A 19,569-nucleotide genomic window follows, 5' to 3' on the forward strand; every position below is an offset into this window, starting at 1 on the left:
TAACAAATAAATTAATAACCTCAGCAAACAAGTACTAACCCAGCAAAAATAAATCATGAACACTTGAACAAAAATCAGAACAGAAAAAAATAACCTCAGCAAAAAATAAATTAATAACCTCAACAAACAATAACCTCTGCAAAAAAATCATGAACGCTTGAACAAAAAATCAAAAACATGGAACAGAGCAGGAAGCAGATGCCGAGGAGATGGCTGCAAAGTGCGAAACATGGAACAGAGTATTACTTACCGGCGGCGAGCAACGGCGACGACAGAGGACGTGATACCGGCGAACACAGAGAAGGCGAGCTCCGTGATGACAACGAGGCGGTGGGGCTGTGGTTGTCAAACCCGTCGCTGTGGTGGCTGCGGGATGCGGTGGTGGCGGGCTGCGGTGGCGATGCGATTGGTGGCTGCGCGATTCTCAGAGAAGAGAGGAGAGATAAGTTTGTGAAGAAGATGGTTACGGCCTTACGGGGATTGATTTAGGTCTTTAGGGTTCAGACTTCAGTATTGCCGTTTTTCGCTTTTTCTTTTTTATAAAAAAAAAGAAGATAAAACGGCATTGTTTGGAGGGTTTATTTTCGAACTGAAAACCCTCTAAAAAATCTGACGGTTCTACCAGTTCACCGGTTAACCATCGATTCGACCAGTTCTGTAACCGATTTTTTGTCAAACAGTTTATAGGCTCATCTGGAGCGGCTTGGTGACCAATTTTCGATTAACCTAATTGAACCGGCCGATCCGGCTTGTTTTTCAGAACTATGCTCTTCATTAACGTTTTGCATGTCATACTCTCTTGTAGAAAAAACAATTTTTAAACTCATCATAACCTTATAACAGAAATTTCAAACGACTCTTCTCTCAAAAATCTCTGCAAAAACTCAAAGAAACTATCGGTGCTAGGTTCACATCTTCAACAAAAAACACCGTAAAAGCATTATTGAAGGTAATCAAAACCTAAATTGTACATTTCTATTCTGTTTTTCTTTTCTCTCTCGCATTTATTGTCGAGAAACACTAAATAGTAATATTTTTATGTATTTAATATATTTAATTTGTGTTCTCACGATAAAGTAGAAATTATGAATGGAATTTTTTATAGTGTTTATTTTGTGATAATTATGCTAGGTCAGTGTTTATGTACCTCATATTGATGACCTTTCTAGATTTAAAATTTACGTGCATGTGTTTTCTGTGGATGATTGAATCTTGTTTATGTGCTTGTTTTGAATTGAGTTTGTGCGTCGTCAGCATTAAGTCATTTCCGTGAATTTTGGATTTAAATGAGATGCACTCTGTCTCATTGACTTGGATTTGGTGTAATAAGTTCATGCAAAATAGTTGTAGTGCTTCTGGTATCATTTAAGTTATATTGATGATTCTTCTAGATTTAAAATTTACATGGATGTGTGTTTTGTGAATGATTGAATCTTGTTTTTGTGTTTATTTTGAATTGAGTTTGTATGTCATCATCATTATTTAATTTCGGTACATTTTAAATTTAAATGAGGTGTACTTAGTCTCATGACTTGAATTTGGTGTAATTAGTTCATGCAAGATAGTTGTAATGTTTTTGGTGTTATTTAAGTCATATTGATGACTTTTTTAAATTTAAAATTTACATGCATAGATTTTTGTGGATGATTGAATCTCGTTTGTGTGCTTCTTTTGAATTGAATTTATGTATCGTCATCTTAAGTAATTTTGATGCATTTTAGATATAAATATTGTGCTGTTACTAATTAACCAAATTTTTTATTCCTTACCGTCAAAGTGACAATGAAAAAAGTTGCTAAGAAGAGCATCTCAAAGAAGAAGGTACTAACATATGATGTAAGCATATACATGTTAAAACAACTCCATTTTTATTGTATAAAAATCTATATAAAATAATTTTCAATTGTTTACAGGTAGGGTTGGAAGTGAGTCAAGCCAGCTCATGAGTTAGCTCGAGCACGACTCGTTAATAGCTTAATAAGTTAAACTCGTGAGCTAGTGAGCCGAACTTAAACTTGAAATCGAGCTCATAAATTAAATAAGTCAAATTTGAACTTGAATAAATTTGACATATAGCTTAAAATATATATATATATATATATATAATTTGACATATATATTAATGTTCTTAATTATTTAAAATTTTATAGTCATTTTTATATATAATTTTGATATAGGATATAAATAAAAAATCTATAATTAATAGATAGATAATATATAAAATTGATCTCTTTTAAATATTTTTTAAACATATATAAGTTATAATTTATTGATATAGAATTATAGATTATGTTCTTATTATTTGAGCCAGTTCATGAGCTCGAGCCAGTTCGTGAGCTTTTGTTGAGCCAAACTTGAGCTTACAAAATAGACTCGATTGTTAATGAGTCCAGTCGTGAGCCAAGCTCAATTTTTGTGAGTCAAGCTTGAACGTAGTCTAGCTCGACTCAGCTCGGCTCATTTCCAGCCTTATTTACAGGAAACTCATGATTTGCAGTGCTCAACAGGAACAATATTAGAAATATTAAGCAAAATGAGTGAAGAAAAGAAAGTTCTTGTAGATGAATTGGAATTTGATACTCTAAGACATATTCCAAACTTAAATGTTACACACAAGCTTCTGAAAGAAGTAGCTCATTCCTTTTATTTATATAAAAGTTCAACTGGACCCGCAGTATAAATAAATCAAGATCACCCCAGCCAAGATAAAAAATGCCCTCAATTTAAAGCAAGTGGTAACAATTCCTTTTGTAATCTATTCTATCAAATTTTGATGTTATTTTTACGTTACTTTTATGTTATTAACTAATTTTAGTGTTGTTGTAGGAGATTATTTTTTTGGAGAAAATTGTCTACAAAGATATCAATGAGGAGAAAAGCGTATTGTTGAAAGCTTCAAAGGCTCTTCTTTATAGTTGTTGACAAAGTCTTTGATCCAAATGAATGTAGATAGAGAAAAAAATTAATTGAAATTCAAGAGAACATTCATTCTCTTCATTCAGAAGTGTTTTTTGTTGTAAATAACAGTAAGTAAAGTTTCTCCGATTCACATGTGATACATGAGCATCTTTAGTTGTTTTTCTTTATTATTTCTTTGAATAAAGTTAGTGAGTTTCTCATTATAATTGAGACTATTGCGACTTAATTGATTTTTTTGTGGAGTTGCCTTAAGTTTTGATATGTTTAAGAGATTGTTGAAAAATTGTAGGTAAGGCCGAAGAAAAGGAGGAACAATCAGAGAAGCCCTGGGAGAACCATGGAAGATGGCGTGCAACGCCACCCTAGGGTGTGGCAAGCTGGGCCAAGTTCTAGGAACCAGCAAACAAGGCAAGAAGAGGGCATGCAACTAGGGGTGTAAGTTACCAAATTGGACAGAAAATTACTGTAAAATTGAACTGAAATTTACAACAATCGAATGAAAAATAAAAAATCGATTTTTTAGTTTTATCGAATTAAACCGATCGGTTTAGTTCGATTTTTAGTTGACTTGGTAGAAATCGAACCGAAACAAACCGAACCGAAGAAGGTGTTCATTAGTGCTTCTTTTTACCAGTTTTTCCTTTAACCTAGTAATAAAAGAGTCCAAATCCCTAATTTCTTTCCCTTTCACGCGGTCACCCACTTACCCACAACTCACTTTCATATTCCATTCTTCCTCCTCTATGCCGGAGAGAATGAGAGCCTGAGAGAGCCAGAGAGCGTCGTCCGCCATCAAGGAAGTCATCCATCGTCGCTCGAAGTCGTTGCAAGTCGTCCAATTATCTCTGTCGCAGGCACAACAAAGAGTTGGAGAGCGTCGTCGTCTAGTTCGCACCATCGTCCAGTTCGCGCTATCGTCCAGTTCACGCCGTTGTCCAGTCTGCGCCGTCGTCCAGTCCGTTTTTCAAACTCCTCGAAAAGATAGGTCCTTGTCCATTTTTGAACTTGACACGTCAGTATTTTCCGTTCATAATTGACGAAAAAATACCCATAGGGACCGCGTTGTGTCACGAAAATAGAGGAGGACCGAGCCCGAAGTGGATTGTTTTTATCTTGAAGGGTCGCGTTGTCATTTTGAGAAATGGACAAGGACCAGATTGATAGTTCACTCTTATTTTTGTTTCTAGCAAGAATTTAATCCAATAGGTGTGAATCTACATTCATTCAACTAAATAAGATTGCAATACATGTTCATTTAAGTCTAATATGAGAAGCAATATTCTTAAAAGAAGATGTAAAAGTAAAAGAAAAGAAAGAAAGAAAAAAATAAAAATCAAAAGAAAATGTGGCATTAAAAAAGAGATTTCTGTATTTTGTAACAAAATTTTGATGTTAAAATTATGAAATTTTGGTGTTATTTTTATTTATGGCAAAAGTTCAATCCAATAAATGTAACTCAAAAATTTATGTGTCATGGTAAAAAAATTTCGGTGTTTTTTTCTGATAAATTTTGCATAACTCAAAACTCATCCTTCCCTTCTTCTTCTTCTTCAACATCATCATCATTTCTTTTGTTTCAACTTCTCATAATTCTTTTGTTTTACCTTCATAACAAGAATAAAAACAAGAAAAAAAGAAAAAAAATCAGATAAAAAAGAAGACATATAATGTTGCAAAAATCATCAGAAGAGGAAAAAGAAAAGAAAAAAATATACAACAATAACAAAGCAATAAAAAAACGACGATGACATGAAAATATGTAAAGAAGAAGAAAGAACACGAAGGAGAAGAAGAAGAATGCAAAGAAGAATTGGGATATCAAAAAGTAGCGTGTTCACACGCGCTAATAATAAAGCTAGTTTTTATTGGATTTGAACCAACTTAATTAAATTTAATTGTCAAAAATATTTGTATGTGTAGCATCACTTTTTATTTTAACTAAGAATGCCAGGTAATTATATTGTTAGCTGAATTTATCATGTCCTTTATTTTACTAGTTACGTAAATATTTTTCGTTAATGAAAATATAATCAGTTAATATTTAATTATTTTTGTCAAACTTAATAATCTTTTGAAGAATTCTTTTATTTTGCATTTTTTAAAGTTATTTTTGTCCACATAAAAAATTTTCAAGTACTGATTTGTTAATTTACTCTATATATGTTTGCGATGACTTATTAAGATACAAAGTACATGGCTTAAGACCAAATGGATTAGTGTATTAGACCATATAACAAAGCATGCCCGTTCCTTTGAATCTCAGATAACAAAACACCCTCGAAGAGACCAAATGCTGATTGTTGAACTCAAAGGGAAGCCAGCAGTGTTTCTTATCCCAAATAAAACCAACAGTTGAAAAAGAATTGTAGAAATCCCTGGAGTTCCTTTCCAACTAAATACACCAAACTACCAAAGCACGGCAAAAAGATCTGCTTTTACCATAGGATCTTTGCTTCGTGTGATCCCTCTGAGATTTTATTCTTTTTTTCGAACTAGCAAAACTTGAAGTTTGTAAGAAAAACTCATGCAAGTTGATGGATTAAGATCTTCTAATACGAGGGAGTTGATAAAGTAATAAAGTGAGAAATTAATCACTCTTAAATAAAGATAAGGAGTTGATAAAGTAATAAAGTTAGAAATTAATCACTCTTAAATAGAGATAATGAGACTCACATACAATGAGAGTTACAAATTGAATGGTGATTAACCCCTCACTTGATCATTTTATTAATCTCCCCACTTTAGAAGATCTAAATTCCAAGTTCATAAGGCAAATGCAAGAGAGTCTCATGCAAATTCCAATGAGATCTTGCTTTAGGGCACCGCAAGCCTATATAGGAAAAATTTGATCACAAACAATACAAAGAATATATATTTTTATATAACCACCTCTGTACCAAAAAAGAAAAAAGAAAAAAACTGTATATCTGATTGGACTAACATTACATCTTGAAACCTGAGTAAGCTTCTTCACTAAAAAAGTTATACTTTGCAATAGAAAAGGAGGTCTACTTTGAAATCACTACTATGGCCAAAATTTACCATACAATACAACATTCTTTAACTTGATTGTACCCAAAATAAGATACTCTAACGTGTACTAATGATGCTACCAGAAGATCATCCAAGTACTGTTTAACTAAAAGGATTCCATTACACCAAGGCTAAGAGACAATAATTGCTTTATCACACTATTTCAGTCATAAAACAATTCCAAAAATGAAGAACTACACCAAATGGGTTGTAGAGGGATTGCAGCATATCTTGGAGCATCCCCTACATAAAGAAAGTGTTGATGAAGGATCTTCTTCTATATAGCTATTTTCAGACACATATTTCAAAAATTAGCATCAGCCGGCACACACATATTTAAGCTTAGAAACAAGCTCTGCTGTTGTGTAACTCTTTCTAGAGCCTTTTTAAAAAGGAAGCTAATTCTCGCAAATGATGAGAAAAGTACTTTTTTGTTGATAGTAGTTACCATATTAGAACTATACGTGTACAAAGGCACTCAATCAAATGCCAATTTAGTCATTTCTTAGTGAAACCAAAAAGGTGTAAAACCAGCATATATAATATATATACAAATCAAGTACAACTTCATATCTTCATTTTAAAACCAAGTAACCAACCGCCAATGAAATATGTTATTTATTATTCCCATCCCATGCATGCAGCTAACTAACTAACAGCTTAAGCTATTGTATGAATTGTCTACAAATGAAAATAAGAAAATTTACAACAATGACAGAACACTTAACACAGTAAGTGTTCGTATAGCGAAACTTTTACTTTGCAATATTCATGCTTCTAGTCTTTCATTCATCAAAGATTTTCTCCAAATGAAACATGCATACGTTGAAGATCATGATCAATGTGTAACAAAGGAAAATACGTGTAATCCGCCTTTGTTACTTGTGCCGAAGAGAAACTAATGCTACTTGTGCTATAACTAACAACGGCAACCACAGCAAAAGCAGCAAGACAGTCTTTCCACATTAGGTCACTATAACCAACTCATACCCAAAAACATGAGAACTTTGAGCAACCACGGAAAAAATATAAATAATAACAATTAACTAACAGCAAGCTATGCAAAAAGATTTATTATTTACTATTTTTATTTTCATCGTGATGATATAATTATATTGCACATTGTGCAGACTAATCAACCATCCTTAGGAGCTAAATTCTTACAGTAGTGGAAAACAACTCTGCATGAAGAACAATGCACTAATTGCAAAGCTAGCCTCTTCCTGGGCACTCAAGTAAATGATCCTATAAGTCTATAACAAGATATGGTGACAAGGACAAAAAATTTAACTGGCACTAAAAAATCAAAAGACTAAAAAAATGAGATGAAACCTTCAGCTTCCTTCACTCATCTTGAGTCTCTTGGATGACCCGAACACCCTCCCAATCGAATCAATGGTCCGCTGCCGCGACTCAAGGATCATCTCCATCCGCCTGTTCTCCATCTCCAACCTCCGCCTCTCAGTTTCCTTCACGATCCTCATCTTCAAATTCTCCATCCCAATGAACCTCTCAGTGAAGTCTTTTATCTCTGTACTCAAACCCGAAACCAAAGCCCTCTCATCCACCATTACCACTCCTCTCTCGTCACCACCACCACCACAATTACCATCATCATCATCATCATCATCATCATCATCATCATCATCATCATCATAGTCAGCACCATCAAATCTCCACAATCCTTTTGGAACACGATCCCTCAAAATCCCTCTACACTTGTTCATTGAGGGTTTCTTGCTAAGAAGATAATTAATACTCTTTGATTTTATATAATTTTCCCTTTCTTCACTTTCCTCAATGAAATCATCGTCATTTTGATCGAAACTTCCGTAATTACCGTAGTCGTCGTTGCCGCCCGTAGGCGCCATGGAGGTTATGGGCCGGGCGGAGATCGGCATTGGGCCACGCTCCAGCTCATCCATAAGGCCATAATACTGCCACGTGGCACGGGCAGGGACGCGGGAGGTGGTGAGAAGATGTTGCTTCTTCTCGGCTCGGTGGCGCTGGCGGAGCTTCTCCATCTTGTGGCGACACTGGACGGCGGACTTGCAAGGATGGTTAAAGTCGTAGCCGCAGCGGGCGGCGACGACGACGGCGACCTCTTCCCACTGGTTGGCCCGGAGTGGGCCGCGCTTCAAGGCGTACCATTTCTCCTGGTACGCCCTGATCAGGTTAACGGTCTCCTGGTGAGTCCATGGAATCGGTTGGGGTTTCTTGGTGGGCGAAACGGCGTCGTTTGTGGTGTTTGTTGTTGTGGTTGTGGCTGTGGTAGCGGTTATGGTGGTAATTGGAGCAATTAGTTTTGGAGATGAGGGTGTGGGTGTGGGTGTGGGTGAGGAGGCCATTGGTGATGTGAATTGTGTGTTAGGGTTGTGACTTACGATTTATTTATGGTTGGTTAGGGTATTTGGCTGCGTGAGTTTGGGGTTGGGGTGGTTATGTTTGTTTGGTGTTGAGGTGTTATTATTACTAAGTGAATTGGGTGGGTGACTTTGGGGGTTGACATTTGGTGTTGTGGTGGTGGTGAATGGTGATGGTGGTGGTGGTTGTGACTTGTGAGCGTGGCGGGTGTGTTCGTGGGTTTTGGGACAGTGACAGGGCGTTGAGGGAGGGAGCATAGTGGGCTGTGTCACAGACAGTTAGTGCGCAGGCTGTGGCAGACTGGCAGTTGTGGGACGGTGATGGACCAGACTAGACTGCTCTCAGTTTTTACTTTTTAGTGTGTCTAGTTTGGGCCTTTGGGCTTCTACGTAACCGCTCCGGTTGCATTTTATAATAGAAAAAACACAATAACGACAAAAAACTCGACACCAAACACGCATCCTCGTCCATAAAACACAAAAAGAAACGCAAGGCATCTAAGTAATAAACATGGGGTTATAAACTTATAATACACAGGCAGTTTATACTTTAGGAAGCATTTCAAGTGCACCGGAAGTACCGGTGCTCCACTTGTTTTAATCGTTGATCTAAATTATAAAAAAAATATATAATATATATTAATTAAAATTATCGGTTAAAATAACTAATGCACCGGTACTTTCCAGTGCACTTGAAATATTTCCTATACTTTATAGCTCGATAAGGTTTATATCCCAAAGAGAACATAAACAGCCGAAAACTTTAAATCAGAATGGATCTTATTTAGGTGTTTACCAATATGGATAATCTTATTAAGTGTCCTTCTATGATAAAGATGTAAATCCATATAAATTTATAAATATTTTTTTAAATTTTATCTTGGAGTGACACGTGCATACTAATTGTCGGAGTGTCTTTTTCAAGTACCCACGTCATTGTTCTCTCATTGCCAACGTATATCTCATCCTGACGAAAAGCTTACAAGTATTTATCGGCAGACGAATTATACACTGGTCAACCTCTACAAGAACAGTTGGCACCGTCTGTGGAAAAATAAAAAATAAAAATTCTTTGAATCTCTAGATGGTACAATGCTACCTAACTCTTGGAATATTTCTTCTTTAAAACAATATTATAATTAAAAGACATGACATGCTTGTACTCTTTTTCCTAATTACAAGATTTTTTTCAAAAAGAGTTTTGTTTGAAGAGGTTTTAACGAGGCAAGCTTACCTGCATTTTTGTAAACAAAGATAGTATAATAAATCATTATGGCCTAAAAAATGCCGATCTATATCTATTATCTCTTTTTTATTTATATCTATCATCTCTATTTTCTGATCTATATTTGTTATCTCTATTTTTGATCTTATCTCTATTTTTTTATCTATATCTGTTATTTCTATTTTTCGATTTATATCTGTTATCTCTATTTTCTGATCTATATCTCATGCACTTTTTTCTATTTATATATATATAAAGAAAAAAGTGCAGTTAGTTCGATCCAACCTATTCTTGAAATAAACAACTCGCACACGCTCCCTTTCCAAAAACAAAACTAATCTATATCTCTATTTTTCGATCTATATCTGTTATCTCTGTTTTTCGATTTATATCTGTTATCTCTATTTCTTGATCTATATCTATTATCTTTATTTTTTGATATATATTTATTATCTCTATTTTCTGATCTATATCTATTATCTCTGTTTTTGTTATTAATAAAAATATCCTCAAATAATTTAAAAACGCAACAAAAATATCAAACATTAAATATGTATTCTCAAAAAATATTTTAAAAATTAAATTTTAATACAGTATTTTGTAAGCATGATTAGCAAAATGAGATATTTTTATCCTTAAAATTTTGTAACTTTTTGTTAAGTATATTTTTTATGATTCTTTTGTCAACAATCAATAATACTTTTAAAAAATAAAAAATATAAAAATCAAATTTTTGTCTATTTTTTGTGTGTATTTTTTAAATAGTTATTTAAATATTCTTATAAAATTTTTGTTGAAAAAATTATGATGAAGAAGAAGATAACAAAACTTATATTTCTTGTAATTTTAAAACACGATTAGATTATTTTCTTAGAGATATATTTATCTCCATACTTAGTTGTTATAAAGTTGATGATAATATTCTTCTAGAATATAATAAAACATATGAATTTTTTATTTAGTAATTATAAAAAATTCTCAACTCTTGAATAAATATTTAATAACAAAACAATTAAATAAGTTTTCAAACAAATAATTATACTAAATAATAAATAATTTGTAATATATGAAAATGAAATTTATAACTAAAACGTCTCAATTTAATTTTAATAAAATTTGTTATACGGTGAGCTTGGTATTTTCCTACATACCATAAAAATATAAACCCAGAACATAAACTAAATAGCATATAAAGATCTATTATTTTATCTTTTTTCAATTAACTTTATATTTTTTCCAAGATTTTTATAATTTGCATGGGCCTAAAGTTAGTTATGAATATTTTTTCTCGCACTTAGTGGTAAAAAAATATATAAATACTTTTAAAAAAATACATGCAAATATAAATATGAAATTTAATTTATTTAAATAAAAATACCAAAAATTCATTTTTTAACATTTGTCATTATTATTTTTAATAATAAAACTTTTATGGTTAATAGAATTAATTTAATAAAAATAGTTTTGTTTAATTTGATTAATTTTAAAGTTGGTAAACTTATTATAAATAATATCAAATAAATATAAAAAATTTTCCTAAATTACTCTCGAATTTTGAACACATTGTCAAAAAAATTCTGTCCTCAATATTTTAAAATAAATAAAAAGTACTCAACATTAAATATATATTCTTAAAAAATAATTTAAAGATTAAAAAAAATTTAAAATTTTTTATTTATATATATTTAAAAATATATATATTAATAATTATGAATAATAAAAAATATATTTATAATTTAAATAATTCTTTGAGTATAAAATTAAAATAATATACTAAAAAACTATTGTATATTTTTTTAAATATAATTAACACTTATTACAATTAAAATAATTATGAAATTTTTTTATTATACTACTTATTATAATTATTACAATTTTGTATCTTTAAACAATTATTATACTACTCATTACAATAAACAAATATTGATTAAAAAATATATTTTTATTATAATATTTATGACATAAAAAATAAGTTTATTTTGCTGTCTTTCTCTTTCGAAAAGATTAACTATTATTTTTGTTAAAATATTGATCTTCTTTCTTCGTTAAATGTTCACACATGCATGCAGAGATATATATTATACCACATAACTATTAATTAAAAAACAAGATTGTTTTGAAAATTCAAAACTTTTAAAAATAATTAATCGAGATAATTCAATTCAGTTTAAATAATAACTATTTCAATCATATTATTGGTATGTTCAAAATTAACTATATATTGCCAATGAGTTATAGCTCAAATTGCATAGTCTTCCCATATTCATCTAAGAGGTTGCGAATTCGAATCTCTTTATCTTTAGTAAAAAAAAATGGTAAAAAAAACTATTTAAGAAAGCTCAATATCACAATCCAATACTTCGAGGCCCAGTATCACAAGCTCTCTGAATCATATCTGTAAACTATTCCCCCACCTACCAATATTGTTACACGTGTCATCATGATACCTTTTTAAGAGAATATCTGTATATGAAAATTTGTATACTATAATTGGCCTCTTATTAATAGAATTAGATATAAGTGAGTCAGATTTGATTAAACCTGATTTTAATTAATTTTGATATTGATTATGAAATTGTAGAATTCGAATCAAACTGAATATTCGATTAACTTTAAATTAATTTAAAAAAATAAAATATAATAATATATATACTTTTTTATTTGAATTATGATATTTATTTAAGTATAATTTTATTTTTTTTATTATTATATATTATTTACATATTTTTAAATATTTTTCTAAATTTTATTTTCAATCAAGTATCTGATTATTTGAATCAATCTAATTCGAATTTAATTGATTCGAATTGGTTTGAGTTTACTTATAGAAAATCTCATATCCAAACCAATTCGAATACATTAAAATTTAATCGATTTGGTTTTCATTCTTCTCCAAACTCAAACTAACCAAATCCTTAAACACTCCTAGTTCTTACATATTACAGGTTGCCACTATTAATGTTGTCATAAATCGTCCTGGCAACTTCTTCCTCCTCTGCTCTTTCTTTTGATCATGCTGACATTATCATCGATGTGTAGGATCCCTCTTTCTTGATTTCCTGTCCTTTTAATTTTGTCATCCTAATATCCTCCACGCATTTTTCTTTCTTTGTCGAATAGACTATCGCTTCTTTTTTACGAAGATAAGCTACCAAATGCGAAATTTTTTGAGGCACAGAAGGTCTTTCCTATTCAAACCCAAGCTAACCTAGGAGCAACTGTGGTGATCTTTTTGATGAAGTTCAAGATAAGAAACTCTAAGGTTGGCATTTTTGGAAATGGACGCTTCTATCAATATGGATCTCCTTTTCTCATTGAACTTATTGATAAGCGGATAAATGCCGGTCAAAAATTACCAAAAGTATTTTTCCAAATCAACGTTGCAAGTACAGTCTTAACCGACGAGATTTTCGCTAATCAAAGTTAAAATGTGTCACAAATGAAATAAATAACTGGGAGTAGAATCCGGGATATTTTCCCTCGGAGTTGACACAAGATGAAAATTATTGGTTAGGATTTTCTGGAGATTTTTTTTTGAAGTGAAGGACAAGAAAAATAAATAACTAGAAATTATAGCAATATATAACTAGCAAAAAGTTGATAATTAATCAATGTAAAAAGTCTTGGTTAGGGGCGAGAATCGAAATTTCTATCCTCGTTATCAGGGACAGATCCACTCTTTAGGGTGTGGGGACAAGCGCCCCCACTACAATTTGGAATTTTATTGAGTAGTATATAATAATAATATTTATTTGTCCTCACTAAATTATTAAATTTGACCCACAATAATTTTTTATTCAACTTTCGATATTTGATAGCCAATTTAAGAACGTCATATTAGATGTCCATTATAATGATCAAGTTTCAAATTTAAATAAGATTGATGTTCTTTCTTAGAAATCGACTCAAAAGAATATTATCTATCCATTTGTATTTCTTCTTTTAAAATTAGCTTTAGTTTTTTTCATAATAACTACACTAATTAAATGAACTTTTTCAACTATAAATAATATTATCAAGAGCTAATTGTATGAAAGTTGAGTTTTAAATGATTGTTTAACGACATATACAAAAAAATATTTTAACTATATTGTTAAGGTTTTAAAATATGAAATATAAAAAATTAAATTTTAAATTATATGTTATTATTTAAATTACTATTTTAGTATTTAATTTGTAATTAGATATTTTGAAACCTAATCATATTTTTCAATAACAAAATATAATTATAACAACAATTATGCTACGTATACATAAAATAATCACTTGTACAGAATAAATCTTAAAATACAAATTTTAAAATACAAAATATACATTAAAAATAAGTTAAATGATATATGTATTTATACACAAATTTATAGTAGATAATTTAATAGCTAATTTTTTATGTAAACGTAATATTTTTATTATAAAAATTATTATCATGTTATATATATTTTGCCCCCACTATCAAAATTTTTTAGATCCGTCACTGCTCGTTGTCTTTTTCAAGTGTGATGGTAAAGCTCATTGCTCTCACTTAGTTATCCTATAGCAATTGAAGGAAATTCAAGTGAACACCACTAAACCAAGTCCTAGTCACTTCGTAGAGAAGAACTAGAGTTGGTGAGGTTTAAGCTAGTTAGCAATTTTCAATTACCAATTAACACTTGAGTATAACAATTCAAGTGGCTCCGATTACTCAACCCCTAAACCAAGCAAGAAAATCTACTCCATTATCATGGATGACATTTTCTCAAACACTTGGTTGGCGCAAATAAAAGACATGATAAAAATGATAAAATAACTCAATCCAAATTACCACAAACAATAATCAGCCATAACAAACAAGCAATAACAATAGATATGGAAATTACTCAATGCAATAATAAAATTCAAGAGTAACAAAATCCAAACATGAGTTCAAGTAACCAAATTGAAAAGAGTACTAAAGAAATCAAAGAAGAAAACTAGAAGAAAAATAACTAAAATTGAAGGTAACAGCAGTTTCTCTCAAGATCCAACAGAAAGCAAAAGCTAAGAATACCAAAAACCCTATAGAGAAGTAGGAGTTTCTCTCACTAGAATTCAAAACTCAAAAACTAAGCTAAAGTGTAAGTGTCTCTGTCTCAGCTCCATTCCCAGCTTATTGTCTTCATTTTCGGGCTTGAAATTGGGCAAAAAATCAGCCCAGAAATCGCCTCCAGCGAATTCCTGTAATTGCAGCACGTGATGCTCGTCACGCGTACGGGTTAGCCACGTGTACGCGTCACCTGGACTGTGCAGTGGTCACGCGTATGCATCAGTCATGCGTACGCGACAGTGGACAACGCTCCTGGTCACGCGTACGCATCAGCCACGCGTGCGCGTCAGTCCTAGCTGCTCAAATCTTCAATTTCTTGTGTTCCTTCCACTTTAACATACTTTCTCATCATCCCCTGTGCCATTCTTACCCTATAAATCATGTAATCACTCAACAAACGCATCACGACATCGAATAGTAATACGAGAGGATTAAAAATTAGTAATTTAAAGGCTTAGGAAGCATGTTTTCAATCATAACACAAAATTCAGAAGGAAACTTAAAAACATGGAAATTATATGGGTAAGCATGAGGATAGTTGATAAAATCCACTGATTTTAACACTGAGATGTGGGTGATGGTGGAGTAGCTGCTTGGTGCCAAACCTTCTGTGGTGGCACCGCAGGCAGCGCAGAGGAAGGAGTCATTCACGCTGAAGCTGGTCTGGTTGTGTGAACGTGTCCGACAGATGCCCCCCACCGACGATCCTGAGACCCTCCGACAGTATGCCCGATGCTACATTATGTTACTGATAAGAGGGTATCTGCTGACAGACAAGTCGAACAACCTGGTGCACGTACGGTGGCTGCCATTTCTCTGGGACTTCGCGGAGTGCAGGGCGTTATCATGGCGCTCTGATGTGCTGGCCTGGACTTACCAGTCACTCTGTTTGGTGGCACAGCGGGGAGTCACGAATATCGCCGGTTGCACTCCGCTGCTGACGAGTTAAATTTACCAGAGATTTCTTAAGTGGTGTCCACCGGATAGAGGAGTCTACCAGTTCCCGCTAGCTGTCAGGTATCGAAATATTACTTTTTCGTTTCATGTTAAACTTTGCTGTTAATTCGCATTGTTTGTAACTTAAGAAGTTGTATATGTCTTTGTTACTTTCAGATTGGTTGGATTGCAGCAGTAGAGTAGAGACCAGCACCAGTCCAGGGTCTTGCAGTATAGGGTATCCATCGACCGGTTACGGTTCATGAGGTAAGTCATGAAATTAAATATTTTGATATTTCCTTCAAAGTACTGTGTTGTAATACTTGGTATTTTGTTAAACATTTTTTTATTCAATTTTCATGGAGGGTGTACGACGACCCTACACTGCAGGGTTTGTGCCCAGATTGGTTCTGTGAGGAGGACGAGTGTGGTACTTGGTTGTTGGCCATTTCTATAGTCTGCTTTAACATTCTCAGGTTTCACCACGTCGATCGGGTGAAACGGCAGTTCAATGGGGAGTAGCCAGTGCTAGGGATTCTAGTGAATATTGACAGGTATGAACGTGGTTAGTTTCTTCAAAGTTATACGTTGGTTGTTGTTTGTGCATCTGATAGTGAGACTATCTTATTTATTTAATATGTTTAACATCAGGTATCTGACCACCACTAATCGCGGTGAGGATGTTTGGTGGCCGAAGCGACTCCAGCAGTGGTACGACAGTTGGAGGCAGAGGTTCGAGCATGGTCGCAGGATCACAGTTCATTATACAGTCGATACTAGGCCGACCGCTGAGTACTACGATTGGTGGCGCGGGGCTTGCCGTGTGAGGCATCCATCTGGCTAGGAGCTTTTGGAGGACCCCAGGCTGGTGGAGTTGCCCTCCGATGTCCAGCCCACTGCCAGTCAGCCGAGGGACGATCTGACCCTTCCGAGGGGCGTGCCGGATCGAAGGAGACGTGTGAGGAAGGTCAGAGAGGACACTCACTGACCAGCTAGGAGGGAGCGTCGCCCAGGTGAGCCAGTCTGGAGGGAAAGGGTCGGGCCTCGACGGGCTAGGGGTGATGCAGACTCGGAGGAGGAGGCGGAGTTCCACTATCACGAGGATTACAGAGATCTACCAGTTCACGGTGACGTTCCACCTACAGCACCGACTCATGCACCTCTTCCCCCTCCCTCACACCTCGGAGCGTGGCATTCATCCAGATCTGGTGGGCATCAATTTCAGCCAGCGTGGGATACATCACCACCCGGTTGGCATGAGGGAGGTCCATTCAGGACCCAACATAAGGATGACATCTTCCTTGATGAGATTCTTCTCGACGACGCTTTCCTATACATGGTGCAGGAACCCGCCATGGATAGGTTAGCCGAGACATTTTGCACAGGCAGAGAGGTTGGCATCGCGGAGGACCATCACCCATCAGCTCCTGTCCAGACCTCGTCCTGGATGCCTTAAATATCACCCTCATCTGCTGGGTCATATGAGACGGGACTTCGGCCAGGCAGCCAGTACGCGACTCCCCTCTCCCACGACTATGGCATGTACCTGACCCAGTCCCAGCCTCAGGTGACCCCACCCATAGCTCCTCACCTGCAGACTCAGCTTCAGTTACACCAGTTTGCCATGGGTTCATCGTCTGGAGGGATGCAGATGTATCGTCCTCATAGTCAGCCGGAGCCTGCAACCATGGGCCTAGATCCTCGACCGGCCCGACCTCAGTGACAGGCTCAGCCTCCCCCATGTGGCACTGGGTATAGGCGTCACTACCAGGATCCAACCCAGAGATAGGGCTTGTAGTATTATCTATACTGTAGTTCGATTTACACTATGTATGTATTTTTCATTATTTAGGTGTATGGTATATACATTCGGATTTAACTTGGACTGAATATTAGTGGTACTTTGTTTGTGTATATTATTATTTATATTCATTTTCTTTCTTATTTGCATTTATGCTTATGCTTACTGTTCCTTTAAAAAAAACCAACATCTCATAAAGTGATTACTTCTCATTAAAACTTTGGTTAGAACTTTAAAAGTTTCACGTACATTGACACTACAACAATTGACAACACACTACATAAAAAAAAGACCAACACATGCCAACTTCGATAAACATACGACACTAGTGAGATTTATACATCACTCGTGGGCTGATTAGGACATCCCATTCTAGCATGATCGTGTTTCCTGCACAGGCCACACCGCTTCTCATGCCGCTCAGTCTCGTCCATGTCATTTCTGAATCTGGTGGACACGGGCCTTCCAATTACCTTTCGACGCATTGATGGGTTAGGACATAGCCTAGTCCCATGCCACTCCGCCCACATCGACTCGTCTAGGATAGGGAAAAACTCCATCTCGTACACCTTGAAAACAACTTCCTATTTATACACAGGATGCACATACGGGCCCCACTCAATGCTAGCAGCGGCACACCCAGCTAGTGCGTGACGGCACGGATAGTGGAGTGACTGGAATAAACCGTAGTCACACGTGCCCTTCGATAGCCGAACACGGAAGGAACCGCCCCCCATCCCTCAAATGGCTCAAGCTCCTTTACAACAAACACCGATGCCCGCCTGTCGCAGTGAGTGACACGCATCTTCGGTATCCCTTTTCTGTTCTTCTCTATGGCGACCAATAGTCTCTCTGAGAATTGGCATCTAGCAGCGAGCTATGACTGCGCCTCTCTACCCTTCGTCATGAATAACTTCTGTAATCTCTCGTACGTGATGCGCACAATGGCAGATATTGGCAAGTACTGGGTGCCCTTCAACACTGCATTGATGCACTCGGATAGATTTGTCGCCATATGGCCAAATCGACGCCCGCCATCGCAATGTTGTAGCCAAATCTCCTTCCTAAAACGAGTAGCCCAGTCAACCATGGTAGGCGAGACTCCTCTCAATGCATTCATGTACCACTCGTAATCGACTTTGCTTGGACTATAAGTAGCATTAATGAGGTACCTCTTGCCCTCGACTGGCTTGAATCGTGTCATGAAGTTCGCAGCCATGTGTCTGATGTAGTAAGCATGGTAGGCTCTAGGGGGATGCCAACCGCTATCATTGGAGCTAAGCGCTGCCTTGATAACTTGAGATCTGTCAGAGATAACCAGCAGGCCATCTTGTGGGGTGACGTGGCGTCTCAGTTTAGTTAGGAAGAACGACCATGACTCCATACTCTCGAACTCCGCAATGGCAAATGCAATGGGCAGGATGTTGCTATTCCCATCTTGTGCCACCGCAATAAGCAACACACTACTATACCTTCCATACAGATGCATCCTATCTACAGAGACAAAGGGCTTGCAATACTTGAAGGCTTCTACACATGATGGAAAAGACCAAAAATACCTTGTCGAACATACTGCAGTCACGTACAAACAGGTGCGCATTGTATAATGGTTTGACGCGGAGGTCACAAATGGTACTAGAAAAATAGCTCTGCAGTGCTTGAAGCAACTTGGGAACCTTATTGTACGACTCTTCCCAATCCCCATAGATTTGTGCAATTGCCTTCTGCTTGGCCATCCACACCTTTCTGTAGGACGACTTGAAGTGATAGCTCACCTGTACTGCACCTTGCAAAACTGAAATACTGACAGATGGGTTGGACTGTATCAACGGCAAGATGACTCGGCATATCAGATTGCTGTCTAGTTGATGATGGTCTTGAGACATGGTGGGTGCCAGAAAACTATGCACTCCACCAACCCTCCGAACGATTCGTTATCACCACTATCCGCCACGTAATCCTCGTCCGACTCCTCCTTGCACTCCTTCGCCTCATCCACTGGAACGACGACATGAATGGGCGGTTGATGCACCACTATTTCGTGGTACATCTTATGCTTAATTGAGTGGATTTTATCCACTATTCTCACACTTATTCATGTAAATTGCATGTTTTACATTTTCCTTCCTGATTTTTGTGATATGATTGAAAACATGTTTCTTTGGTCTTAATTTAGCTAATTTTAATCCTCTCTTATTACCATTTGATGCCGTGATATGTGTGTTAATTG

General features: G+C 35.4%; 2 protein-coding genes across 2 annotated transcripts; both read right to left on the reverse strand.

Moving 5' to 3' along the window:
- Window positions 1-7,010: 7,010 nt before the first annotated feature.
- Window positions 7,011-8,650, reverse strand: LOC130960693 (trihelix transcription factor ENAP1-like). The gene has a single exon (XM_057886139.1). It carries the CDS (start codon window positions 8,298-8,300, stop codon window positions 7,287-7,289), a length of 1,014 nt encoding a protein of 337 aa, XP_057742122.1. The 5' UTR covers window positions 8,301-8,650; the 3' UTR covers window positions 7,011-7,286.
- Window positions 8,651-18,216: 9,566 nt separating this feature from the next.
- LOC130963105 (uncharacterized) lies at window positions 18,217-19,225 on the reverse strand. Its single transcript, XM_057889256.1, has 2 exons — window positions 18,913-19,225; window positions 18,217-18,869 (listed from the first exon to the last, which is right to left on the reverse strand). The coding sequence occupies exons 1-2, from the start codon at window positions 19,223-19,225 to the stop codon at window positions 18,217-18,219; spliced, it is 966 nt and encodes a 321-aa protein (XP_057745239.1).
- Between the last annotated feature and the right edge of the window lie 344 nt (window positions 19,226-19,569).

Source organism: Arachis stenosperma, chromosome 2 (genome assembly GCF_014773155.1).
Source record: "Arachis stenosperma cultivar V10309 chromosome 2, arast.V10309.gnm1.PFL2, whole genome shotgun sequence".
In the NCBI taxonomy this organism is placed as follows: domain Eukaryota; kingdom Viridiplantae; phylum Streptophyta; class Magnoliopsida; order Fabales; family Fabaceae; genus Arachis; species Arachis stenosperma.